The 21,393-nt window shown below is 37.4% G+C and overlaps 1 protein-coding gene across 3 annotated transcripts in view; it reads left to right on the top strand.

Moving 5' to 3' along the window:
- Nucleotides 1–21,393, top strand: part of pik3ap1 (phosphoinositide-3-kinase adaptor protein 1) — a 38,274-nt gene that overhangs the window by 10,726 nt on the left and 6,155 nt on the right. For 2 of the 3 annotated variants that reach the window (XM_023277119.3, XM_035951385.2), the window contains exons 4-15: nt 15,499–15,746; nt 16,028–16,172; nt 16,304–16,446; nt 16,534–16,666; nt 16,877–17,073; nt 17,192–17,369; nt 17,462–17,524; nt 17,609–17,866; nt 17,965–18,021; nt 19,829–20,022; nt 20,108–20,180; nt 20,396–20,563. In XM_023277119.3, the coding sequence (XP_023132887.1) occupies nt 15,687–15,746; nt 16,028–16,172; nt 16,304–16,446; nt 16,534–16,666; nt 16,877–17,073; nt 17,192–17,369; nt 17,462–17,524; nt 17,609–17,866; nt 17,965–18,021; nt 19,829–20,022; nt 20,108–20,180; nt 20,396–20,563 (1,669 nt within the window). In that variant the 5' untranslated portion in view covers nt 15,499–15,686. Of the gene's footprint in view, nt 1–4,123; nt 13,342–14,142; nt 14,569–15,498; nt 15,747–16,027; nt 16,173–16,303; nt 16,447–16,533; nt 16,667–16,876; nt 17,074–17,191; nt 17,370–17,461; nt 17,525–17,608; nt 17,867–17,964; nt 18,022–19,828; nt 20,023–20,107; nt 20,181–20,395; nt 20,564–21,393 lie in introns of those variants that run through there. The other variant, XM_023277117.3, reaches the window with a different exon arrangement.

Genomic DNA, 21,393 nt, shown 5'->3' with positions numbered 1-21,393 from the left:
AAAACACTCAGTGTATAAAACCCCAATGAAAACCCTCCATAGAAATCAATTGTTAGTGGCAAATAAATTGTCATTTCCAGTGTCTTTCAGTTACAAACTGGATTAACATCCAACATAAACGCAGCTACACTGATATTATGATTTCACTCTAAAAAGAAAATAATGTTGCTATACGTTGAAACATAGTTTATCCATTAGTGGCTGTGTTGTTGTATGAGTTCATTGTATTGAAGACGTTTTTTTCCTCTCTAACGATTTAATTGAGCGGTTGGTTGGTTGGTTGATTGGTATGAGGACTGACAAAGCCACAGTGTGTCGTGTAAGTCAGCTTGTTGTAGAGTTGGGAGTTCTTTCTTCCTTGGAAAACTGAGTACAATGCAAATAAATTGCAGATGTTCTGCAGTCCTTCTGGACTCACAGTAATTCTGTCTTCTGAGTTGATTCCACACCATTATCTCCACTTTGTAGTGGTCTGTTGGCCCTTTGTCAAATTAGTCCGGCAGTCCTCTGTGTGTAGTTCTGTTATTTAGTGCCACTTTGAGAATGTAGATGGAGCTTGATCTTGTGTTTCTGGGCACAGGGTTCCTTCACAATGTTAGGAGCCCTAAAAAAGCATGAAAAGTAGATGTGGTTTTTTTAATGAATGCGTTGTTGCTTTGCTCTTTTTAATCTTTTATACATAACTGCACATTTAATTAACTTCGCAGTTATTTCATAGACTTAAATGTTTATTATTGTTAAACTAGTCAGTACCTTCAATGTTCAAATGCAGACAATAAAAATGTCTTGGATGAAACATTTACCGCTGTCTTGGAGGATCTAAGTCTTCTCTCACCAGTTTGTAAACTCCTCATAAAGGAGCTACTGTTTGGTTTTCCTTATTTATGATAATGAAATGTAATTCCACCCTTTACTAACATGCAGTGCTCTTATGCTTGGTAAATTATTCCCTTTTTACCCTTACTTCCATATTTTGGAACCATTACTTAATCATATTGTCAAAATCCCCATTCCCTCTCATCAATCCCACACTGAGCTTTATTTGTGATCCTCTTCTTCTTCTTCTTTTGCCCTCACTCATTGTGTTCACTCCATTTCTCTCGTTCAGTGTTGGTGCATGTTGGTGTTTATTTTATTATTATTTTTTGTGGATGACTGGATTACCCTCTACTGAAATAGCTGTTCCTCAGATTTTAGGTCATCTACCAAATCCATTAGGGAAAAATACACAAGTAATCCCACTTTTCTCTGCCATCCATAGTGGTCTGCTGTTTCTCATCTTGTGGCTGCAGAGTTTTACAGTGATGTAAAGAGTAGATAATCTACAGCAGTCTTGTCTCGTGATATATTTATGGTTATTTTGTTGTGGGAAATAAACATGACATGAGGGTAAAGGCTTTGTTATAACTGCCTACCAGTCAGTTAGCGGCTTTACCACTTGCTCAGTATGGATACTGAACTGTGTCACATTATTATCATTAACAGAATGGCTCTACAAGAACAGGCTGTAGCAGTTTTCATAATTCATAATATATTAATTTATAATTAGCGGGTTTAATGAAACTGATACCACAATATTAGTTATTAGGTGCACAGTTTCAGCAGAAACAAATCTGCTCATTCAGTACAATAAAAGTAGCCACATGAAAGAAATAAGTGAAGAAGCAAATAGCATTGAAGCTAACGAAGTGTATTACACACTTATTAAAGTAATTTTCACTTTGCCTCCCAGACCTGGCCAAAACACTTTCAAATTGTCATTGTACTCCAAGGTAGGCTATGTGGAGCTTTTTTTTTTTTTTTTTTTTAACCCTTGTTAACTTTGAAGTAAGCTCAAAAACGTATAGGTAGACAGGGGTGGCATCAAATAATCAGCAACTTCAAAAAGCATGCTGCCACTTAGCACTCCTAAAGCTAATGTCCCCAAGACATTCAGAATGGAAATTATTCAAACTCATTTAGTGGCAGCAAATTGGTCTAAGTTCAATCAGAAAACAGACTGACACTGAACAAGAAGTGCAGCCTAATTATACTTGTTTGTCAAATGAAAATTTCATTTGGGCAGAAATGAAACCTTCGAGCAACTTCTTTTAAGGTGAGCTCCTAGTTGTATTATCAGCTAAATGCAGTAAAATCCATAATCATATGATGATAATGAAAATGGAGCCAATGTTAACATTCAGGCTTCCAATGCCCCGGGCACATGGCGATAAAAATTAAGTACCATAGTCCTCTGCAAGGCACGCTGACACCCGGGCTGGTCTTTAGCCTCTTAGATGCGTTTTTGCATTTTAAAAACTTTATCAAAGCACTGTTGCAATGTGGAAAATGTCAACGTGAAATGCACTGAAGGCAAATTGGAATTTCATTAATAGTAAAATTATTGATTTTGACTGATGTATTACTATGCTTGTTAAGAGCTGGAGAGTGGAACGCTCGTCTGTCTGGTCGGCAGTCTTGCCTCTTCTTGTCCTGTGCCATTTGCTAAAAGTTAGAGATCTACTTTCCAGCTGAAAATAGAAATATGAAGTTGCTAAAGTTGCAGGAAGTGAATAATATCTAGTTGAAGACATGAGCATGAAGGCTTCCAACGAGGCTACACGTGAAGATAGCGAGCTTATTAAAGAGAGAGGTGAGCATTATAAGGAAGGATCTTTTGTGTTAGATAACATTGAGATATCTGGGCAGTTTCATACTTGCTCTGTCTGTCCCTGATTTAACATGAAGTCGATGTTCACCTCCTAATTGTCCAATACAACGTGGATTTATGCTGTAGATCGGTGAGGTGTCTTCTCATGGTTAGGCGTGGTGACATCTAATCTTAACTATAGAGAACAGGTCCTGAAGATCCCTTTGTGGATTGGAATCACAGGTAAATACGCCTAACCTGGTGTGAAGGTATCACTTCACTGAGACTTGTGCTCATTCATGAAGCAGTGGTGTTTATTGATTTACCCCGTAATCCTCTCAGTGTCAATGTCGTCAATGACGGAGGAGAAAATGGGAATGGCGTGTCAGATGGAGGACATTTTCTGACAGCCAGACAAGACAACAGATTATATGTAATGGAATACATGGTATTAATGCTCTCCTGTGGGTATTCATGTTCTCCTATGTGGCGCTGAGTGGGACAAATTATTGTTTTTTAAAAATGTTTATATACCAGCTACCAAAATAATAAAAGCTAGTCAGTTGCTGTGCGGTTTTAATATTTTTAACACTGTATTGTTACAATGTAATATTCGACATGACAGTCACTTTACATTTTGTGTTGGTGCTGTGATGTAAAAATTCTGAAATCAGAATGAATTATTTGAATGTTGATTAATGTTAATTATTTTCATGAATAATCTATAACTTGTTTGGTTTAGGAACTGTTTGGAAATTCTGACGAAAAGTCTATCAGTTTCCAAATGCCAAGCTGACATTCTCAAATGTTTTGTTTTGTCCAGACACTAAAAATATTCACTTTAGTCATAGAGGAGTGAAGAATTTTAAGAAGCTGGAATCAGAGAATTTAGGCTTTCTTTCTTAAATATTCCAACCCATTATTGATTATTAAGAGTATTAGTAGTAAGAATACAAGCTGTTGTTGTCAGGTTAAAGCAGCTTTTTTTGTTTTGCCTGTTAGAAACTGACATTTTTCGTATATGTTCGACACCGAATTAGGCTTTGCTACCTTAAATAAACTTGTTTTAGTTTTCAAAATACAGGAACTTCAATTCCTTATTTGACTTGACACAGTCTCAGACTACCTCTCACATCTGCATTGTCTTTGTGTGTAAGTCTTCATCTGACAGACACAGAAGTCTTTGGCCCAGCTTCATATTTTATGTTCAGTTTAATAATTTCAGCACAATTTCTCACAATTACAGAAATTAGAACAAATCAAGGATGGCAACTTTATGGACAGCGCAATTACATACAATATTGTAACACAAGAGCTTGTTTTCATTGGCTGTTCCAGTTGGACAAATGAAGAATATGATTTGTCAAATGAAATAAACATTGAACATATTGTATTTTATAGTCAGTATTTTCTGTATTACTATACAATAAATTAAACTAATAATGCCAAATGTTACATACAATTAAATTGATGTTTGTTATAAATATATTGACTATTATTTACAATTATTTACAAGTCTTCCATTTAAAGCCAGCATCTCCATTAACTTTTAGTCTGGTTGAAGAAACATTAAGAGGTTCCTTTTGCAAACAATAGAGGTTTTATCAGCTGGTAAATTCCACTAATTCAGTTCCTCTGGCCTCTGATCCCCTCATGACATGGGCGGTGCTATGTTGTCTTTGTATGCTAGAAGAGGACTGTTCAAGATAGACCTGGTCACAAAGGTACTACATGTCATGGACTGTGGACAAAGGGTTTCCGTAAAAACACCACTGACAAGATCAGCTTACAGTGAGCTATCCTATATGAATTGTAAATTTACTCTTCATGGCAATGATCTATTGTGAACACTGGTAACAACAATGTTCTGATATACTCTCCAGTTTAAACTTAAAGTCTGTATTTTTTTTATTCAGTCTGATAATTACTGATTGAAATGTAGCAGCGCAGCTCATGGTGTAAACAGTGAAGCCCACAGCCGTACCTTCCTCGATAACATCTACATTTCACCATCACTTTTCACCATCAAATTACATTGCTACCTGGTTCAGGACAAGCTTTTAGTAATTTAAAAGAATTTCAGACCCCACAATGTTGTCACCATTTTAATCTAGTTTAATGACAGTATTAATTGGATTTGTAATGATGTTTTAGGCAAACTTATTTCAACAGACATCTTTCAGGCAATGGCCTTCATGATAACGATGAATAGTGCATGTCTGGCATACAGTAGCTGTGGATTAGACGCTGAGGTATTTCATAATATTTGTAGTGGAACTCTGACCTCTTGTGCCTTATTGTGGAAGTGCAAAATCCTTGTGCTGTACTGAGAGAGCTGGTAATAACAAGCTCTGTAATGCAATATCTTTGTAAGTATGTACTTTAATTTTAGAAATTAAACCTACTTAGGGGGTCTTTTCACAGCTCCTCCACATGTGGCACTTCATGAACCCCTCAGGTGACTTCCAGAAAACCTCCATAGTCGCCCAGTAGGAACGGGTTTGGTGATATTTTAAAAAGCCCAAAGAAATGATCCCCAAGGATCCTTTCATGGCATGTTCACACTGGAACTGTGAAAGAACTTTTATCAGGTTCTGAAAGGCCATATGCCAGTGCTGCTTAACTCAGGCAACTGTACCAACATATATTAGAACAAATTTGGACTCAATGTCATCATCAGATCTGCATTTAATTATGTATAGTGCTGCCTTATGCTTCTATTCTTTCACATGGTTCATGACCTTTGCTGTCTGACATCCACAGCTGTCTCGTCATTTACGTCTTCCTCCACTGCACACAGCTAAAGCAGAAATGCCATTAAGTATTCCTAATATTCTTCAATCCTTCAACAATACTGCTTTAACTCCTGTCATATGCAACAAAGTAGTAGGATGAGTAACCTTTTGCTTTGTAGGTTCTCCTCACAATTTTACTTTTGCTAGATTGGACAAACAGTCTGGCACAGTGACAACTAGCAAAACAATGGGTGCCACTCAGAAGCCACAGATGATTTTTGGAAGTAGACCAGTTTGATATAATCAAAAATACCCCAAATAAAATTCTAATTAATGAAAACCAAGTGTGTTGCAGAATGAAAAGTCCAATATTTCTAAAAACACTGGAGAATACACTGAAGTGACACGTATGGTTTTTACTCTCAAGCAAAAGGAGCTGAAGGAGATTGGCAGTTGACCTTAGCATCTATAAAGTAACCCAGGAAATCAGATTAACAAGGTTCAAAGAGCAACAATGTGGAAAGTGATGAAAACAGAGTGGTTATTGCTGGTATTTTATATCACACTGATCATCAGTAACAGACCCTAGTCATTGTAGCTTTAACAGCTACTGTAATTTTGTCTTTATTTCATGGCTGCGAAAACAAAGTCAGAAAAAAATACAAACACAATTTTTAAAACTGAGAAAGGAAGGCTACAACAGTCCAATAAGATGTATGAAGCTCTATATGGTGATAAAAACAGAGTTCATGCAGACACCAAGGAATAATGTGTACCGAACTGTTTCCACTGAATTCACATGTATAAAAAACTGCATTTAAGTTCATTTATTAATTTTAGTGATGAACTATTAACAAAAGCATGACTTCATGGATGGATTGTCCAGTTTATCGACTTGCTATATATTTGTCTTCAAGTTGCCTTTAAAAATGCTTGTAATAGTTTATAATATTAACATAATACGCCACTTAATTTCCCAAAACTTGAATACAAAAGCTGGTCGATGAAACCCCATTTAGCAGCATGTTAGATAATTTTAAAATCTTCTCTAAAGATGTTGGTGGTCTCTAAACACAGCATTTGAATTGTTTACCTGTCCAAAAAATCTTGAAATACATTTGCAAGAGTCCTTAATTCTTAGTAAACAGGTCACTGACAATACATTAACCTAATATGTTTTTTCTTGAATTTGAAGAGAAATTTCCTTAAAAAACAAAATAAATGGAAAATGTGTTCTTTTTATAGCACATATTTAATCATTGGAGTAACTTTTCTTGAACCATTTCCTTCAGGGCTTTGACTCTTCATCTTCATTCCCTTGCTGTCACTAGTGATCTGTAAATCTCAACTTGTAAGGGACTTATTTAAGTCACTACGAGGAAAGTAAAGAGATTCATGGAATCCTGCATATTGCTTTTGCTATTGTTGATTCATCTTATGAATCCATCTTTGTCAACCCAATGAATCCTAATGAAGCAGAAATCTGTCACATTTACTCCACAATGAGGGTAGCTGGCAAACTTTCTCTGGAAAATGAAACTATTATCTTCAACTAGACACGCACAGGGCTCAATATAAATAAATAAAGTCACACTTATCTAGTGGCCAGTGTGATTACTGTAGCCAAAGCTGACATCCAAATTGACTGCCTTATCATGTTGAAGTGATTTCAGTTGAGTAGAGACTGTAGATGAAAGCAAAATGATCTTTAAATAGTAGTTAATGATGGTTGCTCGATAAGTTGTTCCACAACACTTTTGATCAATGAAGCATGCATTCAATATATTTCCTATTTAGATACGTGAGATAAACTTAACTGGTCTTCTAAATGATTCATAAATTATATTTCCGTCAGTACAAGGTAATGACTTTGTGGCCTTGTTGAATTCCTAATGTTGGGACTTATTGTAAATGCTTTAGGAAAAAAGCTGGAAAGGTGCATTTTGGAAATATTTTGTCTTATGTATTTAATTCAGTTTGTAATACATAATAAAATATTTAGATTCTTATTTCGTTATCTATTCTATTCGCCTTAGCGATTTCAACAATCTGGCACATCATTTAAAAACATAAACAATTACTCCACCTAAAGCATCTGTTTGTAAAACATATGTTGACCGCTGGTCAAATAATTGAAAACGGACCTTTAAGTAATTTTTCAGGAGAAAGCTTTTACCACCTCATGTCTGAAAGCTTATGAATAGAATTTGCCGTGCTCTCTCACGACAAAGCCTGTCAGGTGGGAGCTCCGGCTGTGGAAAATGTCAAAGCTATTTTCCTCTTTACTAGTCAATGCAATGCTTGTTTAATAGTAATTGGAATCTTATCCTGCTGTTTGCTCATCATTTCCTGGGCCTAGTTATTCCACACCTAAACTCCATTTAAGTTTTTAATAACATTTTAGAATAGTTCCCATTCAGGTAAACAGAATCAGATTACCTTGATGGATTGAAAATGTATGTCTGACGGTAGTTTATTAGATTTATTTATTCAAGGGACCTCAAATGGAGGGACTTTAACTGAGGCAAACAAATGGTTTCCATACCTTTGCCAAGAACACAGGGGTTTACAGAAACTGAGATTTTTATTTTGTTAGCCTCTGCACTTCGCTATTCCACGGTGGAGAAACACTAAGAATGAAAATAATGTCAGCCAGAGTTGATTTGTTTGTGTAAGAAGATTTTTTGCCAGCATATAATTGTTGTGACATATAATAAGGGGTTATGTCATTCCACACAAAGTCCCCACAATCCACCTGTTTAGGAGAAAAATACTGTTCACTGAAGGAGTTTGTGTGACTTTAGATATTTCTAAAAACTGAATACATGCACATTCAGTGCCAGAAGCCAATGAGCGGGAGTCTGAAACTATTCTGTGATAGTTTTGGATTTCTCGCTCTCCATAAGCCTCTCATTGTTGTTAGAGGACCTGCTTTGTACAAGTGCTTGCCAGCTGCTTACCAAATGAGGTTATAGTGTTTCCCTATCAACTGTAAATTTCAATAATTTGTTGGAGGGGCCTCTCACTGTCAGTTTTTATCATATTATCAATGACGACTCAATTTTCCTCTGCCACTCCATCTCAAGCACTGACCCCTGGCCCTATTACAGTCCTGTAATGAAGTGCAATGGAGTGGTAATTGGTCCACATTATACCAGATCAGGTAACATTAGACTTATTTTCTTATCACAATGAGCCCTGCTGGTGACTCTCAATGAGAAACCAAACACAGTTCCTTTCTTATGCAGGCTATCATCCAAATAACATTTCAGCTAGAGACCCTTTCCCCATTTCAGTTTTCCATTTCAAGATTGCACTCCATCTCCTCAGACCGTGCTTTGTTTCTAGTTTCCTCCACTTTAAAAGTCTCCCAAACAGCCTCAGAGGCAGTACAGATATGAGGTAGAGCTTTCCCGGGATGGGGAAGTACAGTAAACGAGATGGTAACATGACCATTATGTCGGCAATATTAGATGTACAGTGCTGTTCCCCCCTCCTCTGTTGCAGCTTCCTGCTTTGGAGTGCTCGGTGCTTTCTTCAGTTTTGATATTTTTCATGTTTTCAATCATTACACGCTTCTCTATGAATACAGCAAATTTCATGAGCTCAGTTTCAAAGTGTAAAAATGCATTGGCATCAATCACGGGTAAAAACACAGCTGCATTTCTTCCATTTCTTAAAAAATACCGTTGTGGAAATACAAAGTTTTCACCCAGGAGGCACATTATCCACATATTATATTATTGAAATCAAATGCAGTTTGGAAAATTGGCACAAATCAATTTTCATGTACCCATTGCAGTAATTACGTGTCTGTCAACTACGAGAGAGATTCCAAGAGTCTAAATAACAATTAACTAAAAAGAAGTTACAGAATTTTTTCTGACCAGGATTAAATCATTATGAAAACAAATTTAATTTTTAAAATAATTCAAACACAGTGGAGCAGGTTTATTCTGAACCTCATTTTAAGCAGTTGGACTAACATCTTCTGTAGGCAGGAGTCAGGCTGAAAATGTATAGTTGGTTTTGGCCAGAGTAAACTGTTCTGTATGTACCATTGACTAATCAGGTGCCTGTATAACAGAATATCAAAGAGTTGTTAGTCCGTGTCTGAACTTTTGTGCTGCGAGAGGCAGGATGTCAGGTCTCGCTAGTAGTGTGTACTGAAAATACACTGAGCACTAAAAAGGCAGGATATTGGATAACAAGGTTAAAATGTAGGAGCAAAAATATTCTCTTATTAAACTCAGGCTGCAGGGATTTGATTTGAGCCACCTAATAGATAGTGGTTTCAAGGGAGCCCAAACAAAAGGTAACGGGCCGGTCATGCTTATGGTAGCTAATGGCAGATTTAGAAGAAATTAGGGGATTCTTTTTCTACAGGAAATTGTACTTAAAGACGGGTCATGGATCACCCTGCTCTTCACAGGCAGCTTTAGAAGTCAGACGGTGAACTTTTGCTGCGGCCATTACAAGGTCTGCACTGGAGAAAGAGGTTAAAGCAGAAACAAAACTAATTGTGTTATTGGAGACAGGAAAGGCTGTGTAAATTGATTTCGTGGCTGAAATTCACAGTTTGACAAGTGAATGAACTCTTTTGTGACTGCAATTAAAGAAACTCAACACTTAGGGCAAACCTACATGTATATGCTAACACTAAGAACAAAAAATGGAATCCGTAAACAGCTTCTTCACTTTTTGATTTGACAAGTGTGTTAGAGTTTGGTGAGGTAATTCTGCAAAAGTTGTGATGATGCGGTGTATTGTTGATGGAAAAACAGTTTGAGGTGCTGCAGAATCTCCTGTGAGCGCTTTGTTGGGCTCACCAACTCTGTGATGTTAGGTTCATCAACTCTCTTTCACTGATAATAAACACCTGTGATTGCTTTGTGTTTTTTGGCGTTTACTTCACCTTCTAATTGGTTTAGTGGGTCCAAGTCATGCCAGGAAAATGTACCTCTAGTTTAGCCCCGAACACTTTTCGTGTGAAAGACAAGCAGCGTAAACGTGTGTAAAAAGTAGCGCTGCAGTCAGTCGTGCCTACTATTCAATAAACTGATTGGTTGCAGGGAAAAATACATCAGCTCATTATTTCTAGATGAACTGAATTTGCCACAGTACACTGAGTACACACTACCTGCTAGCCTTATTGGCCTAAATTAATTAATGATAAACCCACACAGCTAGTATTTACAGCATATTAAATCATTTTAGTCTTGTTATATTATAATGAAATAGATTCCAAAGTTTTAATCAGGCTGTGGCTCAGATGGTAAAGTGGGTTGTTCTTTAATCACAGGGTTGTATGTGTACCAAGCTGCTGGAGCTTTCAACAATCACTGTAATTTTAATCAGTTTCTTAAAGTCTTTGCCCTTCACAACTCTAACAGACCTCATGTCTGGAGCAGTGAATTTGACAATTCCCATTGTGATAATTTTCTGTTTTGATAAGAAAGGGGATTTAGCTCAGTGTGGGTGTAGCTGCTGCTTCTGGCAGACGCTAAAGCTGTTGAAATGATTATTAGACCCAATGTCGTGCAATATGTCAATTCAGATATGTCCACATTTAAATCCTTAAACATTAAATGTAAAAGTTGGCAGAACATTCTAAGGGAGACAAGTTAACCTGCCATTTTTAGATGTTACGACATGTTGGTTGTTCTGCTGTGATATGCGAACTGAGTTTACATTCAATTTTTAGCCATTGGTTTGAACAAAATGCAGCCACAACAACTTGTTTGACATGGTGTCTGTTGTTTGAACCTGACTCCGAGTAAATGGTTATTGAACACAACTTAGTTCTAGTAGTCTACATTGGTTTGGGCAAGTTCAAAGTTGTGAAAACTTGAGGGTTTTCACAACTAATCTTTTCCTCCTGCTGCCAAAAATAGTTGATTACTCCTGGTAGGCAGTTGATGTAGAGCCTGTGGTCCAGCCAATGAAAATTTGGTTGGATGAAAGCGAATCAACCAATCAATCAATCAGTCGACATGGAGGCTACAGCCCTAGTAAAGAAGAATTTAAGTCTGCTCATGAGATTTAACCTAAAGTTTCTTTTTTAAAGTAATGAACAAACCATATTTTTGAACATGTAATCATCATCATAATCATTTTTACTTTGCATTATCAAAGACTGGTGACTGGTGGTAACTGCACATTCGCTTCTATATAATTTTAATGAATTGCAGTGTAGAACTGTCAGCTAAACTTTTTTATTCTACTGTAGAGTTTTCTTTTTCTCTTTTCTTGTCAAATAAAATGAGGGATAGTAAATATAGTCTCCCAACAACAAAAAACTAAAAATAAATAAAAAGACCTGACTCCATAAATGAGTGAAGTGTTTGCCCATAACAATGTAAGTGAATGGATCCAAAACAAGACAGCTGCATCCAGATTCCCATAGTAATTGTATCCATGTTCATCTAGAAGACTGAAGTCATCCCTCCAGCCTGCACAATTTCAAAAACTGTTTTCCTCTGTTGATGTCTTTAGTTCAATGTTACACATCAACTTCATCTTAAGCTGAGAAGAAAGAATTGGTGTTTGAAATTGTTTTTGTTAGCTACAGCTCTCTACAAGTAAAGACACATGTACTGATTTCCTACTGTTAGAAAACAAGAGATACTGTATGTTGTGGAGTCTTTTTAGCTAACATAGTATGATGTTAATGTACAAGTATCTAATCACACGTGTGTAGACGTACCTGGACCCTCCATCTGTACGCCTTGTGTTCACTGCTTGTTCCTGTTTGTCGTCTGTATTGTAACCAGTGATGGAGACGGCTAAAGTGAGTGAGTGTCTCCTGCCCTCTAGTGGTTGTATTAATGTGGTACCATACGGGGTTGTAATCGGTTGTTAAAGTGGAGAAATACCAGAGCAATCTGGAACTTCACATACTGAGAAACAGTTGCACCAGACAGATGATTCACTCAGTTCATTGACTCAGTCATTTGTCAGTTGCTTTTTCATTTGAGAAATAGATTACGTGTGTGTATGTATGTGTGTATGTATGTGTGTGTGTGTGTGTGTGTGTGTGTGTGTGTGTGTGTGTGTGTGTGTGTGTGTGTGTGTGTGTGTGTGTGTGTGTGTGTGTGTGTGTGTGTATGTGTATGTGTATGTGTGTGTATGTGTGTGTGTATTCATGCAACACATCCAATTTTATGTTTCTCACTGCTGTTTGCTGAAGTGGTCACAGTAATTATTTACATATTAAACTTTTCAGTAATACAGAAGCAATTTATGTTGATGCTTGAAGTAAGTTTTTTTTAAACCTAGGGAAATCTAAATTTAACAGCAATTTTAATGTCACCACCACTGTAACTGCAGGTAACGTTGTCATGGTGTAACTATTTTGAGACAAGTTTATTTATATAAACCTTACAGTGTCACTCTGACTATGAAACTCTCCAGACACACTGCACCTTTATAAGGAAGTGAAAAAACGGAAGAGACTTTTGACTCACACAACAGGTGAACTGATATGTTTGTGTGTTATACTTTTGACAATAGAGAACAAAGTGTATCCGAAGTGTAGCCTATAAAAAAGACTAGAGGCTATGTTTGTCAAAATTCAACACATCAACTCTTAGCCATTCTTTTCATTTCATTCAGAATAATTTTGCCCTGAATATTTAATTATCTACACATGACTAATGAAGGTCGAACAGCAAATGCAGTTGCACACATGTTGCACTTTCTGACATGACTGTGGTGCATTTTCTCACTTCTTCAAGTGTTTCAGGAAGTGGGGTAGAGTCACCAAAATCAGGAAACTAAGCGTTGCTATTAATACTACTGAGCAGAAGGCTATTGCTGGTGAAAGCTGATGTAGTCTCAGTTGACGACTAAAAGAGCTACAGCACACTTGACACAGCAAAAGGAAATATTTGGGCAAACGATGCACCTTGTGGGGTGATTTCATGCATTTTTAGGACTTTACAACCATGGAGGAATCCATCTGGAGCGCTGAATCAGGTGTATATCATTTATGTTTTTTTTTTTTTCAAGTTACTTTCATTGAGTAAAGATAGAAAAAAAACGTATACTTAAAAATATCGTTAAACAACATTGACTACTCTTTCAGAATGTTTTACCTTTTGAATACATGTGTATTTAATTGAATTTTATTGAAGTGAACTTTCATTGAGAATTATTATCTGAGCTTTCAAAAGAGGAAGCTGGCATTTTAGCTGTCGCGTGTAGGCAAAGTTATATGTTGATTTGTATCAGTCATGTTATTAGCTCATTACAGAACAGATGGCACGTCTCGCTGCCCTGTCATTAGGAACTGTGATGAAGGTGAACACTCATGTTGAGTTTCTTTCCCAGTTAGCGTGTACAGAGGTGAACTTGACCTGATTAAACACTGTAATGAGTCAAACAAAATTACTCTGACCAGTGTTGACACAGTGCAGTGTTTGCACAACTCCTTGTTGGCTCTGGACTGAAATATCAAACAGATTGGACATTCATTCTCCAGCCACAGTAACCTTGACATTCCACAGCCGGACAGCTGGTATGTTGTGGAGCATTTCCATGACAAACACTACCTGCTGCAACATGGAACCAACACATAATATCACCAGTGTCATGTCATTAGTGTAATTTTTGAGCAAGACTGTGATTCATTTGACATGGTGCGGCAGGATCAGCAAAGTTTAAGAGGAACTAATGATTAATATTTTCCAACTTTATGCTTTGCTAAGGCAATTTGCCAGCTGGTTGAATACATGTACTGTACATACTAACCACATTCTAATGTATTCTGTTTTTCAGCAATTTCTGACTCCCTCTCAACATATGAGCTGTTAATTCTGCACACTGCAGAGGCACAGGAATGGGCGTCGTATTTGCAGCAGATCCTGCGAACTTCTCGGAAATTCCACAAACGGTCTATTCTGCTGTATGCGGTTGGACCGGCCGATCAGCTCCATGGCTATAACTTTGAATCTTTCCAAAGCTGCAAGTGCATTGTGCTGCTCCTCACAGGAGTATTCCTCGACATCCTCTGTGACCATGAACTGCAGGAAGCATTTCAGAGGCTGCTTTACCCTCCACACAGAGTGGTGGCACTGTTATGTGGCATATCAGAGGATGACATACAGGAGGGACATTTTAGAGACTGGGCAAGCTGGAGAAAGCTCTATGCTGACGACGAGCCTTCTGTTTACCTTTCCACCATTTTGGAATCAGTTACTGACAGTATGCAATATTTTATCACATTTAATCCTTTCTTAACACTAAATGCTGTATTATGATAGATACATGTCTAAACTACGTAGTATTCAGAGGCCTGGAGAACAAACAGTCCCTGAAAAGTTCTGTTCTTCCAAATTACAAAAACACATGTTGCATCATTTAGTTTTCCTAGTAACCTGCAGATTTTTACATTTTTAAACCTGAACTGAGGCATCAGTTGCATTTTGTTGCAGCTTTAATCATCCATTGTTAGAATTTTTGGCGGCAGTCTTCAATTGCTCCATCACAGTGATTTCACACACTCATTTCTATGCTGGTTTTTGTTTGAAAAATGATCAGTTCTTCAATAATTTGATTCACTTTGTGTCTCAAAAAGGCTGTCTTGTTAGCTACCTTAGTATATACGATTGCTAGCTTAGTAGATAAGGTAGCTAGATAAGTAGAATTCATGTGCAGTGCTTCAAATGTCAAAATCTGATCCACTAGAATGGAGTGAGTAAAATTTCATATTGCATGTGGTGTTCAAGAATTGGCAGGAAATGCTGGAGAAACATAAAAAGCATCTTTCTGATCAAAAGACAATGTCTTGTTTCATCAGTACGGGTCATAGAAGTAGCCGTTTTTATTTGGACTGAAGACATAATCTCTGTAAAAGGTGTATACAATTATATCTGCAGGCTTTTTGCTGGGTTAGAGTGGCAGCAAAAGTTTTAGAGTTAGATACCTCAAAATTTAACAGGTGAAACTGAAACTGTCATCAGAAGTAAGTGAGAGAGTAGATTGTTTTATGCGTGAATCCCTAAGCCATCTATAAATATTTACTGACTCAGTAAAACATCTTTAATCTATGTAGAATGAATTAAAGGTGTTTATTTATAGAACATTTAGGTAACAACAAAAAATAACTGATTTTAACGTGTTTTTTATTTAAAGGTAGACGAGCTTTGGCTGAACAAAAAAGCAAAGCTGTTGCAGCTGCAGCAAAGTCAGACCTTACAGCAGCCTCTTCAAGTGAAAATTCCACCACTGATGAAACGGAGGAAGTGGTGTCAGAAGAGCAGAAAGAAACAGTCCTGAAGGATGAAGAGCCTGCGAACACAGGGAATTTAACAAGCGAGGAAATGAGTTCACCCACGCACCTCACTTGTCTCACCGTTCAACCAACCAGAGTTCTGTGCGGGGTAAGACTGAAGCAATTACATAATAATAATTTTAAAGGCAATATTTGTGTCTATCACAGATACTCTCAGTGTGTTATTAAGATAAATTTTCACTTCTTTTTTTAATGTTTACACACAAATATATTTAGCACTTACATGGTGTTGCATTGGAGCAAGAGTTTATGCTGGTATCAATGAAATATTTTACCCAAATCCTTGTTTTGTAGATATGAGCTATTAAAGTTCGAATTGATAAGAACTGCTAACATGCTGTTTCATTCTGCTTTACTTCTTTTTTTAAGGAACAGGAGATGCTTTTTATCATTCTTACACACAAAATACATGATCAGTCGCTACCCGAGGTGGAGTTTTCATCTGAAAATGTAGCTACAAAAAGAGTGCAAGGCACAGTGTTGAACGAGTACACGATTAGTGTTCCTGCACCGGGTAAGTATCTAGAGGAAGCCACGAGACATTAAACTGCTGCATAGCGTTTTACTTTTCAATACAAGATCTCCAAAACTTACATCTGAACTCAATGTCTTTATTAAATCAGCATTTTATTTTGTTTTCCTTAGAAATGCCTGCTGGAAATGTATCACTCACTTTGCACACTGACCAATCATGTATCAGCTTGAGGCCTGTTACATATTACACCAATATGGAAGAAGTCAGTCGGTATCTTGAAAATGCCACTGATCCTGTCAGCTTCATCTGTCAGGTGAGACATTATGTCTTACACAAAGTAGCACTGTTTGCTCTTTTGCAAGTTATCTAGTTCTTATATAATATATTTTTTTACTTCCAGGCCTTCAACTTGACATGCAACACAACAGAATCATTGGACAACATGCTAACTGACTCATTAAAATCCAGGATGCCTGCAGCTGGTCTTCAGCTGTTTGGAACCAGACAGATTGAAGAAGCCAATATGTCGGCATGTAAGTTTACTACTCTCATTTCATGGTCCATCACTTAGCTAAACTGCTGTTTTTGCAAAAGTATTACGAGAAGACCAGTAAACCTCTCAGTTTGTTCAGTCTCTGCGATGCCTTTTTGATCTTTTTCGATGAAATAACAGAAAGTGAAAGCAGCGTCTGAAAGTCAACATGTAGTCACATAACTGGTTGTGTCTGTTTTTTGTGCTTCAGATCAGCGGAATGAGGAGCTTCCCACTTTGCTCCACTTTGCTGCTAAGTACGGCCTGAAGAAGCTGACCACCATTCTCCTTCAGTGTCCTGGGGCTCTGCAAGCTTACAGTGTGATGAACAAGCATGGAGACTACCCAAACAAGCTGGCAGAGAAGAGTGGCTTTCATGATCTCAGACAGTTCATCGATGAATTTGTTGTAAGTCCAGTGAAGAATATTTTTTTTATTTTACTGTAGTATCCACCAATTAATATTTTCGTCTGGCAGTCAAGTTTTTGTAAATGTCTGACCATGTTTTGTCTTTGAACAAATCCAGGAGACAGCAGACATGCTAAAGTCTCACATTGAGGACACCATCAACACCGACGATAGTGCAGAGGTGTATGAGATGATGTCGGCCACCTCTCAAGATATCATGATGAAGTACTCAGGTTGCACAGAGGATATATACGAGTCGATGCTGGAGATCAACCCTGGTTGTGCAGAGGACCTATGTAAGATTTACCAGATTTTTTTAATTGGTTGTAACGTTGATGAATAATTGCAAAATTGGCAGCTGCTGATGCTGATGGTGCTGTTTTTTTAGATGAGGTCATGACTGCTGCAGATGAGAACCCTGAGGAAGCTATGCTGCGGAAGTTCTTCCAAGGTATACAGCATAATAAATATATTTAAAGAAATACTGTTTGATATACCAACCCTATTTGTAACAGAGTTACTTTGTGTCCTTCAGCCAAACCACATGCCACAGATGTCCCAGATAACAACAAAGGCCTTCAAAGTGAGGAAGAGGAAAAATATGACCCCCATAACTTTGATCAAAGGGAAGAGGAAGAGGAGGACCCATACAATCTCTGTCCTGAGGAGATCTACGATACTGTAGATGGAAACAGCACCTACAACACTGCAATCCTGAACCGTCCACCAGCCCCCATCCCCAGGCCAGAGTCTGAGTCTGAGGCTGAAAAGCCTCTAACATACATCTCTAGAGGTACATTGCAGACTATTTTTATTTATTTGTATTTTATATATTCATTTAATAAAAGTGATCTTTAGGCAAAAATAGATCATTTAAAATTTTTTTTACAGTATTTTCAGATAAAGGCATGTCCGAGAGTAACACAATGGAATCTGGATATCCTGCAGGTAAAGCACGGTTTAATCACAAATAGAATCTGTTTGTTCTTATTTATTAGAGTTTGATCTCATCCAGTACAATCAAATGCTCTGATTAATTACTCCTCCAAGGAGGCAGAGCCTTGGCGGAATTATGTGAAGATCGGTGTTGGTTTGTCTGTCTGTCTGTGTCTGTCTGTTAGCAACATTACTCAAAAACAGATAAACTGATTTGGATGAAATTTTCAGGGACGGTCAGAAATGCCGCAAGGACCAGGTGATTAGATTTTGGCAGTGACGTGGTTAATAGTCTGGATCCACGGATTTTGTAAAAAGTCAAGCTGTCAGAAATGATACGACTGAGCAGCCTTGGCGGAGTACTGCGCTCTCTGAGTGCTTTCTAGTTCTGTTATGTCATCATTTGCAATTCAACTTTACATTTTAAAACAATAGACCCAAATGGCATTTTTGGATTTAGTAAGCCAAGTAGGTTCTCAATATTTTTGCATTATTTGATCTAATACCTACACATGCTGTGTTCAGCTGTGGATTTATATTTTACTAAAATATTACTCATGAGCATAAATGGAAAACACAGTATTAATTTCTTGATTCTATCTAATCAATCATAAATGAACCATTGTGGTATTAATGTTTTTTCAGTGACACCAAATTCATCAAATTAAACCAGTGAACATTGTAGTTAGCTTAATGGTTACAGGTAATTGTGTGTCACACCATTTTTAGGTTTGTCTCAGGGCATGTAGCTAACAAAAAAAAATTTCTCCTCCAGTGCCTCGAGGAGTTTTTTACAGCAGACATTTAGACCTGACGCAGCAGTTAAGGCACAGGTGTAAAAAATGCTAGGTCCTCATGTTGCTGCCCCAAAGTGTTCATGTATTAAACTTAAAGGATGATAAGAATACAAGTTAAAAAAAAAAAAAAACAATACATAGACATCCCAGTAGGCCATGACAGTGAGTGTGTACAATACCAGAGTCCTTGAATTAGCTTCCATGAATGGAGTGCAGCCCTCTTAAATGTAGTTAAAATTCTGAACCAAATGCAGTTTCTGGGTGTTTGTTGTTGTTATTTTTGCTCCTGTCACATTGTGAATTTTTTTCTGCAGTATAAAATTCAGCACTACTGTAGGAGCAGCAAAACCATTGCTAGAAACAGAGACAGCTTGAAAACTGCATTTGTGTTTTTCTTGCTTTTACAAGTCAAGATGTTAGAAATTATTTTGGAACTGACAGACTGATGTTTTATGAATCAGTTAATTTGTCAATGTCAGATTTATTTGTATAGTACTTTTAAAGGCCTACCTAAAGTGCTTTACAGTAAAATAAATCATCAACAATACGAGAACAATAAAAGCAATACAGTAAAACAGTAAAATAAAACAGATAAAAAATGTATAAATGTGTAAAATATCAGAGCTGGCACTGTAGCATAATTTAAAAAAAACAGAAATACAGTACAATGACATTCTCAAAACAATGATCAACAAAACTGGTTCTTCTTCTGCAGAGTTTGAAGTTTTTTGTCCTTTAATTTTGCTGGTTTGTGAAATTGAAGTACTTCTTAAAATTTCTGAATACCTTTAAATCCTGTTTCTTAAACATTAGTGCATCTTTTTCTCTGTCAGTTGAAGTTCAATTTAACCAATCAGCTTAGTTCTGCCTCAACACCATACAGCATTTTGTTTTTACGTTACAGTATTTTTTGCCATTTACTGAAATCCAAATAGATATTTTTCCTCAGCCTGAAAAACTACAAGGTGAAGAGTTTCATAATGTTTTGTTGTTGATGTTGATTGCTTTTCCCACCCATTCAGCTCGGCCTGTGGTGGAACCCCCCACACCTGCTTATGACCCCTATGCTGGGATGAAGACCCCTGGACAGAGGCAGCTTATATCCCTACAGGAGAGGGTAAAAGTCGGGGAAATTTCTGTCGATGAGGCTGTCCAAGAGTTCAAGGCTTGGCAGTTTGACCATGAGCAGAGGGCGAACTCCATACGCTATCAGCAGGTAGATAAATATGCAAAATTTGTGATCTGACAGGTGCTGATTCATTGTCAGGCAACAAATCTAACGTGTCTTTTTTTTTCTCAAGGAAAATCTGAAGAAATTACGAAACAGCATCACCAGACGTCACAAAGAGAGACAGAAGGCAGGAAAGGAACTAGGTAGAATAATTTCACAATTCACTATTGATATATAGTCATTGTGTTACTTGGAACCAAACTGCTGTAATGCAGCTTTGATATATCTCTCCATTAACTGGATTAACTATGAGTAGATCTTATTGTAATAAAATGACAAGTTACTGGGCAGCAAATGATGAAAAATAACATGCCGTTGTTTGTTAGTGCTAAATTTTGGTGTGGATTTCCCCTCCTAGATTATGAGATTAGTGCTCCCCTGCAGAGGAACTTATACTGGAGCTCCAATATGACATTAGAGTGTGCTGTGTATGAGCCTGCACCCAGAGCAATGGCTCTGCCCCCGACACCAGCTCAGGTTATCCATAGGGGCAGCTGGAAGACAGGCAGCACATCCAGCACATCCAGTGAGTCCCAATACTTATTTTTCCTTCATGAGTTTTTTGTCAACACTATGGCTCAGTGGTTACAACTGTGTCCTCAAAATACAACTAAACAAGATGGCTATTGTGCAAGTTCTCAGTTGTTGCTTTCCTCATTTGTTTGTGTGGCTCTCCTCCCACTTCCTATTAAATGTATGTCAGAAGCTCTAGACTTCAAACATGTGTATGTCGCTGTAGCCTTGTGATCTGTTCATGGTGGTTGTACCTGCCTGCTGTTTGAGTTCCTGCCTCCACATTACCCAGGCAAGTAGGTGGAGGAAATTGTTGAAGTTGACAGGGCTCGAGAAGTGCCAGTTCTGATCATCAGTCAGTATTTTCTGTACATTTCTTTTATCTGTGGTTGAAGGAACTCACCAAGGATTTGAGAGAAAGAATCACTAGAGCATAGAGGCACTAAACTGCAGTGGTACTAGCTGGGTGTAGCTTGAGTAGTGGGAGGAAAAGTTAAATCCAGTGGAATAATCCAGCATTACATTAACTAGTGGCTGGGGTGGGCCTGACTAGAAATTTTTGAAAGAAAAACAGGAATTTCTTGGAAGTAACACCTTTAAATTCATGTTAATTAGAACCTACGTTTGCTTAAATCATTCAAAAAAGGCTTCATCTACTGATTCTGACAGATGTCTTGACTAATGGACAAGTCCTGCTATGATTGGGCCTTATTTCTACAATGCATTTCAATCTGTTAGTGTTCCCTCTTTGAATGAAAATAAGATGAAATCTCTAAGAAGCTTTGAATATTGAGTCAGGAGAAGATACACCTGACTCAGCTACAAAGAAAAAAATATACAAGC

The sequence above is a fragment of the Amphiprion ocellaris genome, chromosome 16 (genome assembly GCF_022539595.1).
Source record: "Amphiprion ocellaris isolate individual 3 ecotype Okinawa chromosome 16, ASM2253959v1, whole genome shotgun sequence".
NCBI classification, from domain to species: domain Eukaryota; kingdom Metazoa; phylum Chordata; class Actinopteri; family Pomacentridae; genus Amphiprion; species Amphiprion ocellaris.
This window is presented reverse-complemented; position numbering and strand designations above follow the sequence as displayed.